General features: G+C 33.9%; 2 protein-coding genes and 1 non-coding gene across 6 annotated transcripts; 2 read left to right on the forward strand and 1 right to left on the reverse strand.

The window, feature by feature from the left end:
- The first annotated feature begins 6340 nt into the window (after positions 1–6340).
- On the forward strand, positions 6341–8312 carry LOC142542292 (uncharacterized). Its single transcript, XM_075648865.1, has 2 exons — positions 6341–7032; positions 7333–8312. The coding sequence occupies exons 1-2, from the start codon at positions 6484–6486 to the stop codon at positions 7456–7458; spliced, it is 675 nt and encodes a 224-aa protein (XP_075504980.1). The 5' UTR covers positions 6341–6483; the 3' UTR covers positions 7459–8312.
- Positions 8313–9413: 1101 nt separating this feature from the next.
- Positions 9414–9485, reverse strand: TRNAT-UGU (transfer RNA threonine (anticodon UGU)). The gene has a single exon. It is a non-coding gene; the product is annotated as a tRNA-Thr (tRNA).
- Positions 9486–9564: 79 nt separating this feature from the next.
- Positions 9565–12035, forward strand: LOC142542291 (protein-L-isoaspartate O-methyltransferase 1-like). 4 transcript variants are annotated; one of them, XM_075648863.1, is made up of 5 exons: positions 9709–9833; positions 10288–10335; positions 10513–10843; positions 11229–11393; positions 11751–12035. In XM_075648863.1, the coding sequence occupies exons 3-5, from the start codon at positions 10516–10518 to the stop codon at positions 11999–12001; spliced, it is 744 nt and encodes a 247-aa protein (XP_075504978.1). In that variant the 5' UTR covers positions 9709–9833; positions 10288–10335; positions 10513–10515; the 3' UTR covers positions 12002–12035. The 4 variants fall into 4 exon arrangements, with proteins under 4 accessions (XP_075504975.1, XP_075504976.1, XP_075504977.1 ...); XM_075648860.1 differs by lacking the exon at positions 10288–10335 and having other exon boundaries at positions 9565–9833; XM_075648861.1 differs by lacking the exon at positions 10288–10335 and having other exon boundaries at positions 9565–9833; positions 11259–11393.
- The last annotated feature ends 3096 nt before the right edge of the window (positions 12036–15131 follow it).

A 15131-nucleotide genomic window follows, 5' to 3' on the forward strand; every position in this document is an offset into this window, starting at 1 on the left:
AAGTGATCCATATAAGTAAGCTGTAACAACATCCATAAGACGCATTTCTAAATTTTCAGATACCGCCAAGCTAATCAAATACCGAAACGTAATTGCATCCATCACAGGAGAATACGTTTCTTCATAATCAATTCCAGGCCTTTGAGAAAAACCTTGTGCAACAAGTCGAGCTTTATATCTTACTATTTCATTTTTCTCATTTCGCTTTCGAATAAAAACCCATTTGTATCCAACAGGTTTTACACCTTCAGGTGTAAGGACTATAGGTCCAAAAACATTACGTTTATTTAACGAATCCAATTCAACCTGGATGGCTTCTTTCCATTTTATCCAATCCTGCCGATTTTTACATTCACCAAAGGATTTTGGTTCATGATCTTCATTATCATTTATGATGTCGATTGCCACATTATAAGAAAATATATCATCAATTTCTTCTATATCTTTTCGGTTCCATATTTTTCCAGTATTAATGTAATTGATAGAGATTTCATGATTCTCGTCAGTTTGTGGTTCTGACAGAATATTTTCATCATCATGTGTTTCTTCAGGAACACCATTCTCTATTTTGTGATCATCATGTGTTTCTTCAGGAACATCATTCTTTATTTTGTGATCATCGTGTTTCTCTATAAATTTTCTTTTTCGAGGATTTTTATCCTTGGAACCGACTGGCCTTCCACGCTTCAGGTGTTTAATGACATCATGAGTATCTTCAATTTGTTTCTTTGGAATTTCAATTCGAGCAGGGGCATTTGCAGCATGTATATATGATTTAGTTACCCCTTTTGTGTCAGCAAATGCATATGGTATTTGATTGGCTATTCTTTGCAAGTGTACAATTTGCTGTACATCTTTTTCACATTGTTTTGTTCTTGGATCCAGATGTAACAATGATGATACATACCATGTAATTTCTTTTTTGGTATGTTTCTGTTCTCCCCCTAACATTGGGAAGATTTCCTCATTAAAATGACAATCAGCAAAACGTGCTGTGAACACGTTGCCTGTCTGAGGTTCAAGATATCGAATGATTGATGGACTATCATAACCGATATAAATTCCAACCTTTCTTTGAGGTCCCATTTTCTTTCGTTGCGGTGGTGCAATAGGCACATACACCATACATCCAAAAATTCTCAGATGAGAAATGTCTTATTCTTTACCAAATGCAAGCTGCAATGGAGAGTATTTATGATATGCACTTGGTCTGATGCGAATTAATGAAGCAGCGTGTAAAATTGCATGTCCCCATATAGAAATATGGAGCTTTGTTTTCATAATCATTGGTCTAGCAATCATTTGCAGACGTTTAATCAATGATTCAGCCAATCCATTCTGTGTATGTACATGAGCAACAGGATGCTCAACAATGATTCCCATAGACATACAATAATCATTGAAAGTTTGGGAAGTAAATTCACCAGCATTATCAAGTCTAATTTTCTTGATTGTATAATCGGGAAATTGATTCCTCAATTTTATTATTTGAGCAAGTAATCTTGCAAATGCAACATTTCGAGTTGACAATAAACATACATGTGACCATCTGCTGGAGGCATCAATTAATACCATAAAATATCTGAATGGTCCACATGGTGGATGGATTGATCCACAAATATCACCCTGAATACGTTCAAGAAACATTGGTGATTCAGTTTGGATTTTGACTGGTGATGGTCTTATAATAAGTTTTCCAAGAGAACATGCTTTACATTGAAACTTATTATTCTGAAAGATCTTCTGGTCTTTCAGTGGATGACCATGTGTATTTTCTATAATTCTTCGCATCATTGTTGAACCAGGATGTCCCAATCGATCATGCCAATTGGTTAATATCGAAGAATTATCAACTATCATGTTTGATTCAATGAGACTTATATGTGTATAATGCAATCCAGTAGGGAGCATTGGTAGTTTTTCAATCACATATTTCTTTCCTGATTTATATGTGATAAGACACATATATTTCTCATTCCCTTCATTCATTGTTTGAGTATCATACCCATGGGAATATATATCATTAAAACTCAACAAATTTCTTTTCGATTGTGGTGAATATAAAGCATCATTGATCAAAAATTTTGTACCATTAGATAACAAAAATTGTGCTTTACTACATCTTTTAATCAAGTCTACAGGACCTGATATTGTATTCACCATTTTTTTTTTTTGGTTTTAGTTCCAAGAAATATCTTTTATCTCGGAGGATAGTGTGCGTTGTACCACTATCGGGTATGCAAACTTCAGCTTTGCTCATAGCATTTTCCATTTTTGAATTTCAAAAAAATATGCAATGAAATAAAATTACTGGCAATATATATTTAAATATAACACATATCATAATTATACAATAAAACATTATATGGATACATGAAAAATAAATTATTGTACATTTATATTCTACCACTATATTGTTCATTTTCAGAGAAATCATTGAGAAAATCTGCAGCATCAATATTGTTCATTTGTATCCCACCAACATATTGATCATTTACAGAGAAATCATTCATAAAATCACCAGCATCAAAATGAGTTGAATCACTCAAACGGTCGGTCTCCTTTTCTTTCCCCTTTAATGATTCTTTATAAAGTTTACAAAGGTGTTCAGGGGCTCGACAAATTTTGGACCAATGTCCTGGAGTACCACATCTGAAACAAGAACTTTCATATCTTTTTGAGTGATTCTCATTAACACTTGTATTCTCATGATGCCTTTTCAGTGGATGGTTTGGGACGCTCTTTTGAGATGAGTTATAAAAATAACTATCTCTATTGTTTTCAAAACCACGGCCTCGACCACGACCACGGCCAATTCCACGTCCACGTCCACGTCCATCGACCTCGACCTCGACCTCGACCAAAACCTTGTCTTTGAATTTGATTTTGGTTTCAAGGTTTAAATTCATTTTTACTTACAGCATTTACTTCTGGAAATGATGTTGATCCAGTGGGTCGGAACTGATGATTTCTCATTAATAGCTCGTTGTTTTTTTCCGCCACAAGAAGGCAGGCGATGAGTTCAGAATATCTCGCAAATCCACGTACTCTATATTGTTGTTGTAGAGTAATATTTGATGCATGAAACGTGGAAAATATTTTTTCAAGCATTTCCGATTCTGTGACCTCATGTCCACAAAATTTTAGCTGCGAGATTATTCGATACATCGCTGAATTATAATCGCTGACTTTCTTAAAATCTTGGAATCTTAACATATTCCATTCATCACGGGCGGTCGGAAGTATAACTTCCCTTATATATTCAAATCTTTCTTTCAATCCTTTCCACAAAACCATGAGATATTTTTCAATTAAATATTCACATTTCAATCCCTCGTCGAGATGTCGACGCAAAAATATAATGGCTTTTGCCTTTTCTTGTGATGTCGATATGCCATTTTCTTTTATTGTCTCACTTAGACCCAATGACTCAAGATGCATTTCTACATCGAGAGTCCATGGCATATAATTTTTTCCCGTGATGTCGAGCGCAACAAATTCGAGCTTTGTTAAATTTGACATGGTGGTACTAAAAAAAATTACGATGCATTTTATTAGTTAATAATTATTGCAATACAAAGTAACGGATAAACAACAAGTACAAGTATTTGTAAAAATAAAGAAAACGCACGAGGAAGGATATTCTCCGATAAATACAAGACTCGTGAGTATGACAATCAAAATAATTAAAAATATCCTTGAGAAAGCCATCTTCTTTTTTCTTCGAAAAATTTGATGATGAATAATTTTTAGAGAAGAAGAGAAAGTTGGAGTGATTGAATGTGTTTATGAGATCATATTTATGGGGCAAAAACTAGCCGTTTGTTACCGTTTATGACCGTTGGTGTATAAAAAATAAAGGTATGTATTTGTATAATTTTATGGTAATAATATGGTGTATATAATATTAGACATATTTAAATAATTATGTATATCATATCATATTATTATAATGATGTGTCATAAGATATTTTATTTAAAAATCTTATAGACTTTTATACTTGTCGTATCCCTTACCGGGAGTGTGTGATGTCGTCTTAACATCCTCCCAGGATTTATAACAAGTTTTTGAAAAATTTATTTTTATTATTAATAATAACATTATATTATATATTAAATATATACACAATAAATAAATAACAGTAAAATAAATATTATTACTTTTGTTACCTTTTTCTTCTGTTTGGAGCTTGGAAAAGGATGAAGGACTTTTAGAGCTTCGTGCTGATAACGTGTTGTGAAAAAGTAAAAATTTATGGTAAAAAGTAAAAATCTCAAACTCTCAAAATTTACCAAACTACACACTTTATAATATTTTTCTCTCTACTCAATTGTGATTTTCTTCACAAATGAGAGATCTATTTATAGGAAATCTTTACAAATAATCCAAAAATAAAATACATCATTACCTACATCATCACACACTAATTTTCAATATTTACAACTCTTATTTTCAACATTCAAATATTCAACATTCAAATATTCAATACACACATTTTAAATATATTTTTCAACATAATTAGGTTATTAGTCTTTTTTATTAGTATCTTTTTTCACGCCTCCATAACCCTCGACTCAAGTTATTTAATAGGTTTCTTGTGAGACGGTATCACAAATATTTATCTGTGAGACGAATCAACCCTACCGATATTCACAATAAAAAGTAATATTTTTAGCATAAAAAGTAATACTTTTTTCATAGACCCGTGAGACCGTCTCACACAAGTTTTTGCTTATTCGTTATTTTCATCATAAACTATTCAAAATTGTGTTTTTTTTTTACCATTTTTCATGTTTTCGAGGTGATAATTTATATATTTAGTTAGTTCTATGAGTTACGATGTTTTATGTCTTCTATCATTTTAGATGGTATGTGAGAATAACATTATGTGTTGTACTTGTTTATCCGAAATATTCATGAAATGAAGTGAGCTTAATGGAGGATATATATCAAATGGATGAATTGTAAGATAAATTACAAGTTCGATGTTTTATTGACTATTTATTTGATTGCAATATATGGTAAATTACGTCTATATTAAATTCGCTGACTTAATAATTTAAGTTAAACACGCAACATATTGGAAACATAACTGGTATTTATAACGGACGTATCGTTGTTTTTCCTTCGCGCGTATCTTGCTATGACTTGTTTTTATTTTGTTTTTGGACAGAATCTTGGTATTGACTATTTGCAATTCGCGATCGTGCTTGAAAGGAATAGTTTGAGGCGTGCAATGGGTGGAATTTGTGTATTCACGGTACTGTGTTATAAAAAAAATACATGGTTCAACTAGTCGATTTTATTATTAATTTTTTAATCAAGAAAACTTATGACATTGTATTATATAAATTAGTCAAATGAATCAAATCCATTTCTAAAAGAACTGAACCAAACTGCAAAAGTAGACATGAAACGAAAACAATTTATACCTCGTAAACGTGGTTGTTCTATTTGTTTGCTACTGAAAAAAATAATAATCGAATCGTTTTGAGCTGAACAATAATTTTTTAAAAATTAACTAATTACTCATTATCCGTATAACCTGATTATTTATGCTATTTCTTGAAATCTCTCTTCTGATTCAAAATCACGGTGTAATGTGTATCCTCTCCTGTTCCGGTCATGGAATAGATGTAGTAAACAACGTTAGTTGTGTGTTTTTTAGAGGAATTTAATTATGGATAATTTTAGTGAGCCGGAATGCAGTTCACTAGCCCGTTGACAATATTGCACATTTAATATGGGCCACCTATGTAGCCCAATTATGGCAATTAGAGTCAGATTACAATTTTTTTGGAATATGTTGGAATATCCCGACACTCGATTCGAACGAAAAGTCAAAAGAGTATCGATGGGTGATTTTAAAAATTAGGGGTGAGATGGTCTGCCAAACACCATGGCATTGAGTTATTCTAAACCCCATTTTCATATTATATAGTATACCTCATTTTCATATTATAGTATAAATACAATGTATACACACAAATTTATATATATCGTGCAAATTTATGTAAACACCGATGTGGTGATACTCTTGTAATTTTTCTATATTTCATGACATCTTATATATATATATATATATATGTTCGATTTTTATTTGGCTCTTTTTTTTTTCTCATTCTTTTTTTAATTTATTTTTCAAATTTATATATCGAAATTATATTATAGCTTTTCACAGTTTTTTATAATTATATTTTGATCTTCATTTAAATATAAATCAGATAAATTATTAAAAAATATTGTACTAATATACAGCGCGTATGAGTCAGTACATCAGAATATTATAATATATTATTACCTCATAAAAGAAGTGCAAGTTGATTCATAGCCCATAGATCAGAGCTTCATCGTCGGATATCACATTGACCTGCTTTGGTTTGTGCAGTGTTGTTTTATGATCCACTAACTCGGAAGCAAACAAGAGATTTCGCTGTCCGCATCTGTGAACTGGTTCTCAGTGCATAGCTACGAAGCTGTTGATGGAGAAAGTGCTCCGTTTTCCTCTGCCATTAATCCATGGATCTCCCCTCAAACTTATTTCCTTTGCAACCTTATACTTCTTCACAAATAAAAAACCTCCGAAAATCCGGCTCAAAATCGCAGATGTTGCTGTTCACTTCCTTCTCTCGAACCTCAGACGGCTGATTATTCACCATGCTAGATTGATCCTTGGAGCCAAGAACCAAGCGGAGATGCTGGAGAACGATATCCATCTGTTCAAAGCCTTCCTCAAAGATTCAGCCAAGAAACGCCTCAGGAACGACGCGGCTGAGGAATTTGTGAGGGGAATAAGTGTGGTAGTTTCTGAAGGGGAATATGTGATCGGTGCTTTTGAAAATCTAGCGGGGGAGAGGAGGGGTCGGGATTTCTGGAAGAAATTAGGGTTTGGTGGAATGATTAAACTTGTTGGGATTGCAAAAGAGGTTCGGAGTGTGAGGATTAAAGTGGAAAGAATTTGTAGTGCGATTAGAAGGATAGATTTTGGCGTTGTGCAAGTCCGAGATTTACCTGAAGAAGCCAAAACAAAAGTATGCACATTTTTCAATAAATTTAGCTTCTGCATTTTCTTGTTCCAAGTAAAAATTTTTATTGTTTACCAGTCATGGGTACTAGAAAAGCTGTGTTTCTTGACAGCTCGATCAATAATTTTGGTAACGAAAATTAAATTTTTTTAGAAATTTTTTGTGAGTGTTGTATTATGATCATCAATGAAGTTAAAGCACTAAGAAAATATGGTGTTGATAAAAATGTGATTCTTTTAGCAAAAGCATATCGAACTAACGCTAGTTTTTCCCGCATTTAAAATGTCAGTGTTTCAATTTTTATAGGTGGTGAGGGAGGAAAATGTGGATGTCAAGGAGATTGAAGTGTTGTCTCTGCATTTGTATGCAACGAGTTGGCAAGATTTTTCGCAATCTGAAAATTGCACACGAATTTCCAGTTCGCGATTATAGGCTATTTATTTCTCAAGGAATATGGTCTTATCAGGAGTATTTGGCTCAAAAACAGTGTGCGCGTAGACAGAAAGGAGAGTTCGTGATTGTCTTGCATCAAGACATGAACGCTCTCGTTGCTTGGGATGAAGTACTCCTAGTCTCTTTTTTAAAGAGCAAAAGAGCGACTAATAACAAGATGGTGATAACTACAAGACATAGAAAGAAGTCAGGAAAACTTTTATTCGGCAATATGTGTCTGATTGTCATGGATGATGAGTGTTATAGTGAGACATGGAATCAGCTAAAAATGTCTCTTCTTGATATTAACAACGGAGGCCAAGTAACTTGTAGGATGAAAAATGTGGTTGTTCATTATAGCTGTTGTTATCCTCGTGAAATGGAGTTTCTAGACGAGGATAAGAGTTGCAATGGGCCAATGGTTGCACGAAAAGTTGTTTGCAAGACTGACCTACTGAGTTACAGAAAAATGAAAGAAGATCGCTGAGCTTGTTAAGTCGCAGCACTTATTAATAATCCAGCGCTGAATGTACAGAGCTTAAGTGACAGGATAAGATTTGGTGGCTGGTAACCTCGTAGGCGTTCCGATTCTTTCAGCATTCTATCTGGCTGAATCAACTGTGATGCCTGTGAGTGCTTCAATACCGTAGCACTAACACATGCAAAATAACTTCAAGAAACTGCTCCATTACTTCTTTAGAAACTCCACGACATAATAAAAGGAATTTCTAATATTTTGTAAGTTCAGGTTGCTTTTGCTTCTGTAGAGATATCAAGTACGGGATATGAATTTATCAAAAGCTGGTGTTCGGCCCATTTGGCTCGAACGGTGCAAGTTTCAGCTTTACAGTGACCGAGATATCGTCTGTGTGTTTTACTTTTGTTAGGAACAACATTTTCAGGCAATTTTACATGGTGGAGATCAAAAGATCAGCAAGGCACCTTTGGGTAGATGGATTGAGTGCTACTTGTATGGTTTGAAGGTGGCCACTGATACTCGTCTATGATGGATCTTCTGCTCGAACTGATCAAAATCTAAAAGACCAGACCAGTTCATTGCTTATCTGAACGATGATGCAAAGAGTAGTACTCTTGAGTCGATCAGATTTTAATTTTCACATGTCAAGATTAAGTTTGGATAGAAATTGTTTAAAAAAATATAAAATACAAAATTATGTAATTTTGTAAAATAAAATAAAATTAAGTGTAGTAAAATAAGTTTTAACGCCCTCTAATTATATTTACTAATGCATGAATATATATGTTCGACTAATGGTTACGAGTATGATTTCTCTTATCAATTCTTTTTCGAGCGAGTTTGGTCACACAAAGGTTGTTCAGTATGATTTACGTGATTATAGTGGTTTGTATCTTATTGCATTAGTTTAATGAATTTTCTAACACATATCGAAAGATAATTGCCGTAGGTTTTCACATTATTAAAAAAATATATTAACATTATTTAACCTCATTCGGATCTTTCGGTTTTTATTTTCGGATCTTTCGCTTTGTATTGCTTCATTGATTTTTTGAAATTAAAAGTTAATTTTGTAAATTTGAATTTAATAATGATTGTATGATGAATTTTTCTTTGGCGGTTGAGCAATATACCTTTTGCAATTTAGTTACGAGTAGGTCTTTCGTGAGGGTTTTACGAATCTTTATCTATGAGACGAATCAACCCTATCGATATTCACAATAAAAAGTAATATTTTTTCATAGATGACCTACCTAAATAAGATATCTGTCTCACAAAATACAACTCGTAAAAACGTCTCACACAAGATTTTATCTTTAATTATTAATTAAATATCTTAAACAGTTGGAACATTTATAAACTACAGTTGAGTTTTTCAAAGGATTTACATATTATAATACAAGACGCGGTTCGAATAAAAACACCAACAGTTTAAAAACTAAATTTTTTTAAAAAAATTTACTTATATTTAATAATATGCCCCCATGCAGGATCGAACTACAGACCTCCAGTTTACAAGACTGGCGCTCTACCACTGAGCTATAAGGGCTATTGATTCGTTGCTTTTTAAGCATTTATGAATATTAATTATTTAGCGGTGCGATAGAAGCAGCTGAAGCTTGACAGAGAGACACGAAGCAGGCGGTAAGCAAGAAAGGTCTGGTTGACAAAAAACGATATGCCTTCCACGTCACACTCACCAATAGCTTGGGGTTGCCGCTATCGTGCGCCTATTCAGTTATCCTTCTCGTTCTTCACTCCTCGCTACCTCCACCACCGCCGTACACGGGAACTCTCTCCGCCGCCTGTAGCCGTCCTCAATAGCTCCACCATATCCTCTGGCCGCCGCTTGCTTAATCCTCACTTCATGGGAAACTCTCTTTTTTCCCGCATGGAGGTACTGTTCTATTTAGTTATTTTTTTTCCACTGTTCTTTACCGAGGAACATCATCATGATTTACCAGAGATTTTTCTGTAGAATGAATTATGTGTATTGCCTTGATGATGGCACTGCATTTTGGCTTGAAGTGGCTGTAACTACTGAAATTTTTCATGGAAATGTCTTGTTTGGAATATATTGATTGTTCGGAAGCTGGATTGAGCTTTTCTGCGGTAGGAAATGTTTAAAATTGGATATCTGAAGTGATTCAAAATTAGTCTTGATTATGCAATAAAAAGTTGGAGTAGATGTGCCGTTTATATGAATGATAGCTTATCTGTTAAATGGAATGTGGAAGGATTTACTGTTCCTTGTATGTGAACTAATAAACAAGATTAAGCTGCTGAAGCGAAGTCTAGTAAAAAGTATCTTTACTCGACCAAATAATTGGTTTTTGCGATGGGTTTCGCAGGATTTGTTAAAATGGTAATCGAACTTGGATTGGCGTTTATTGACCTTGGTAAGGAAGATGGTTTCTTCTTTGTTTATTTTTTCCTGAGGTTATATTTTAGAATTCATCACTGAACGAGTGCTTTGAATAACTAATTTTAATTTTATGATTGACTGAATCCTAGAGTTTTCTTAAGAAAATTATGTTATGATATTGTTATTTAGTTTCCTGTTCACTTGGTGACAGATCATGAGACGGACCGTCCTGTCACGTCTTATCTCAATGTTGTTTTATGTTCCTAAGCAGCGGATCTGGACTGGAAGTGGTGTCGATAAGAATAATGAAATGGTGGATCAGTTGCAGAGATATGGAGTGATAAAATCAAATAAAATAGCTGAAGTAATGAAAAGCATAGACAGGGCATTGTTTGTTCCTGAAGGTACACCGCCATATGTTGACACTCCGGCGCAGATAGGTTACAATGCTACTATTTCTGCCCCGCACATGCATGCCACATGCCTTGAATTGTTGGAAAACAATTTAAAACCTGGAATGCACGCGTTGGATGTTGGCTCAGGTATGTATCACCTCACCCTTAAATATTAGGAATTTTTATATTCGTGTAAGCTGGTTTCTGGCCCCACATTGAAAATGTGTTCGCCATTTCTGTTTATTTTGGTTTTTTTTAGGTTATCTGATATGGCTATCAGTTTTCAGCGCATCTATTCCATGTAATTAAATTAATTTACACTACTTTTTAAAAAAATTAATTTACACTGGCAATACCGATGGATGTCAAGTTGGATTTGATAAATGGTTTAAAAATCTTGTTTGTTACTGTTATAAATTATGTTTTTCATATGGTGAATTCGGTAATAAAAAAAAAAAAGATAGATGCAATTTTTGGCCACCGGAATTGAGAACTCTCGGATTTTTATGTCCTGAAACATCTTCGCTTTTAGGCACTGGGTATTTGACCGCATGCTTTGCAGTCATGGTTGGGCCACGAGGTCGTGCTGTTGGAGTGGAACATATTCCTGAGCTGGTCGACTCCTCTATTATAAATATCCAAAAGAGTGCTGCTGCACAACTACTGAAAGAAGGATTCCTATCCATGCATGCTGGCGGTATGTCGTCGATTGCCATTTTATTTCCGATGGAATTGTGCATTCAAAGGTTGTTTTGTTTAGTTATCAGGCTTTTTTTTCGAGGAAAATGGTTTCATGTGCTTTGTAACTATTTGTTGCCTAACCTATTTTGAAGACAGCTGACATATGGTAACTTGATGCCTCGTTTTTATCCATCCCCCTCACCCTGTAAATCCTGAGGCACCCCGTCCGCCCTTTGAGCTTTTGAATTTCTCGCTACCTAGATTAAGTTGTTTAGTCAACTTATCCGTTGAAATCAATTCAGTGCCAAGAAAATCATGTTAGTTCTACTGTATGTTGAACTTCACGGATTACAAGATTTTCAATGCTTAACAGATGGAAGACTGGGATGGCCGCAGTGTGCCCCTTACGATGCAATTCACGTTGGAGCAGCCGCATCAGAAATTCCAGAAGCACTTATTGAACAATTGAAGCCAGGCGGAAGATTGGTGATCCCTGTTGGGAACATGTTCCAGGATTTGAAAGTCGTAGAAAAACAAATGGACGGTTCACTTAGCGTCCGAAGCGAAACTTCTGTACGATATGTGCCACTGACAAGTCGAGAAGCTCAATTGAGGGGGGAATAGGTGGTCTTTTTCATATTGAGCGTGTATACTTACATGGTCCCGAAAATGTAAATAATATGACAAAGTAAAACTCCCTTGTATTCTTCCCAGGTTTGTGTAAAAAAGTGCTTTTTATGTGTAGTTGTTTGCACAATATTGATATTTGCGGGCGTGCCAAGTGCAAAACTGTACCAATTTGTGTAAAAACAATGAAATCTAACTTTTAACTATTCAAGCGACGTAAATTCTAAATTCGACCGTCGGAGTTGTTGAAATCTAAAATGACAGTATCTAAAATGCTAGGAATATACTGGAACACTTGAAAATTAGAGCTTGAAGATTGCAATTTGGTAGAGAGTATTTGTAGATTTTTGTGTTTAGAGTTGTCTCCCGTCTTTAGCCGATTCCTTCATTTTCTTCAGAGCGCGGTTTCTTCTCCACTCTCCCGTGATCTCTTTCTATACGCTCCACGATGTCCTCCTATACGCACGTCCTTTGACTTACTCAAATCAATTTAAATTACTAATGGGTTTATCATTTTCTTTTGTTTTTTTCTTTTGAATTGAGTTTGTTTATTCTTGGGCCTAAATAAAATATTGCCCCAACTGTAGTGTTGTGCATACGCACACATGATCAACTTTCGGCTTTATGAAAACTGTAGCATTTGAAAATTATCATTTCAACCCAACTATTTTAAGTGGTAAGGACTCGACGGATCTTACCAATTTACATGTGATTTGGTGGGTTTGGACGGATATAGTCTATTTGACGTCTCTATTTGTATTTTAGTCATTTTATAAATCGGCAACATCTGAATATAATAATTCATAGCTCATTTACATTTATAAAATCCTGTTTGGATTTCTTCAATTGCCCTTTTACCAATTTTCACAGGTTATAACAAAAGAATACAGAAACGTGAATGGCCAATTTCTCTTTTGCTTTTCTGTTGATCATTCGATAAGATTTTTTTTTGGAATAGATCATTCGATAATTTCGAAATATATAAATATAACACTTTCTAATTGTACTTTTATCGCTGTTCTATCGCAGATATGCAAGTCAGATTTACTCTCAAATGCAATTCTTACATTAAAAAGGAAAAAATAATCATGATTAGATTAAAGATTTGAGTTAGCTGAGAACTGCGTGAACTTTGTATTATATTATATGGAACGTAATCTATAAAATTAACATTGAAATAATACTAAAGAAACGACCTTTTTTTAAATAAAAAAAATTAAATTTTAGAATACATTTGCCTCTATTGAATTATTAATTAAAAACCGAAGGATGATATTATTAATCAAACAAGTCAATAAACTTACAAATCTACAGAGATACACCAAAAAGGAAAAAAAGAAAAAAAAAAAAAAAGAAGAAAACTTTCAGGTATGTTTAAATCTAACCCATTGAGAGATACCAGGAATTTCGTTATTGACAACACTAAGCATGTAATAACCAAAAGGTGCCACTTTGGGGAGATGGAGGAGCTTCAAAAACAGCTTTCATCCCTTCATTCTCATCCCTTGCCATCTTCTTGCACTTGAGAATCAGCATCCTCTGGTTCATTGATGTGGAATGTGTGTTAAATGGGAGCGAATACTCTATAAAAGTGACCTCGTTTCTTGATTCATTCTTCTTTTCCAAGAAAAAATGAACGCTAAATTCCGCCCCATATCCCTCCCCTTTATCACTTCCATTGATGTGAATCGACACATTTCGTAGCCTTTGATGATCGAAATCTTCCTCCATCTGAGCCTGTACAAATACCTCCAAACGTAGTTCGGTGGTATACCTTACATTGTTACGTGTCCCTCTGCATCGTGTCCCATTGTATCTTGCAAATTGTTACGCGTCCCTTCTGCATCGTGTCCCCTTGTATCGCCTACTGGCCTGATTCGGTGTGGTCTGAAATTATGACAGTGCTGTGGTGAGTTAAGGCCATGTGCATTGCCACAAACCTGTGCTGTTCATTAGAAGCTGCCATTTTCCCTTCCCCAATACATCTTTTATTGCACAGTTCAATAGCAGATAATTGAAGACTGATCATGAGAATTTGGTGGAGAAATGGAATTGTTTATTTTCCATGAGGAATTTGAGTGTTGGGTTAATTGAATTGCGATTCAGGTTACCGTTTGTTGCTAGATGGGTTTTACATGATGAGATGCATTGCATGGACTTAAATCTTGTCAATCTTCTAACATTCAAAATTTTAAAAAGATTATTTAAATAAATTCGTTGAAATTTTACAATACGCTATATAAACATATTCCATCTTTTATTTGCAACAAATTTGAATAAGAATAATTGCTTGTGAATTCCCAATAGTACACAAAGTTTTCAATCCCACTGCGTTAAGAATGTTTTTACATACTGTACATCAATCGATTCAATCCGCTTGATTCAAAATCTTGCCAAAATATGTCGCACACTACTTTCGAAAGTCCGATTTTTAATCTCGTTCTATAACACAAAGTAATGTACCATTGCCTACGACTTGATCACACCAATCTCCAAGTGAAAAGTAAAAAATACAGCCATCTCTAAAAATATTAATAGGCTAATAATACATCCCTCATTTTTTTTAAATTCAAACATATTTCAGCCCCTGGTAAGGTGTTTTATGTCTGATTTATAAAAACAGGAGGTTTATTACAAAGGGTGTTTTTTTGTTTTTTGTTTTTAATTTTTAAAGTGGTTGATGCAATGAGCCCATCGCGAACCTTCAGAGGACTAAATATATAAAATGGTGCATGGAAAGAAATTAAATCAATGGTTTTTTTAATGAGTTCTTTTGGTAATTAATTGTACATCTTAAATGACTTTGGACATTAATGCATATTGAATTCATCAATTTATCAATGATTTTTCTTTGTTGCTACTAAAATTGGTTGCTAAAATGAGTTGATTTTTTCATGTTTGCTAATGAATATTTAATTGTTTTATTTTATCTTTTATTTTACATATAAATACATCACTTTTATAACAAGTTGATTTTTAAATATGAACTAAGAAGCATCATATTTTTTAATTTAAATATGTCATTTTGTTTTTGTGACACTATTTTTTTCTTATATATATATTTTTAATGTTTGCGGGTGTTTTTGGGCTTATTATTTTTATTTAACATTGTTGAAAATATTATATG

Source organism: Primulina tabacum, chromosome 4 (genome assembly GCF_025594145.1).
Source record: "Primulina tabacum isolate GXHZ01 chromosome 4, ASM2559414v2, whole genome shotgun sequence".
NCBI classification, from domain to species: domain Eukaryota; kingdom Viridiplantae; phylum Streptophyta; class Magnoliopsida; order Lamiales; family Gesneriaceae; genus Primulina; species Primulina tabacum.

What these genes read in the sequence shown, in the direction of transcription:
- LOC142542292 (XM_075648865.1), top strand. Translation starts at nt 6,484, where the DNA reads ATGGAGAAAGTGCTCCGTTTTCCTCTGCCATTAATCCATGGATCTCCC. An exon ending in CTGAAGAAGCCAAAACAAAA is followed by an intron (nt 7,033 to 7,332) that starts GTATGCACATTT and finishes CAATTTTTATAG; the next exon opens with GTGGTGAGGGAGGAAAATGT.
- LOC142542291 (XM_075648860.1), top strand. Translation starts at nt 9,615, where the DNA reads ATGCCTTCCACGTCACACTCACCAATAGCTTGGGGTTGCCGCTATCGT. An exon ending in CTCTTTTTTCCCGCATGGAG is followed by an intron (nt 9,834 to 10,512) that starts GTACTGTTCTAT and finishes ACTTGGTGACAG; the next exon opens with ATCATGAGACGGACCGTCCT. An exon ending in CGCGTTGGATGTTGGCTCAG is followed by an intron (nt 10,844 to 11,228) that starts GTATGTATCACC and finishes CTTCGCTTTTAG; the next exon opens with GCACTGGGTATTTGACCGCA.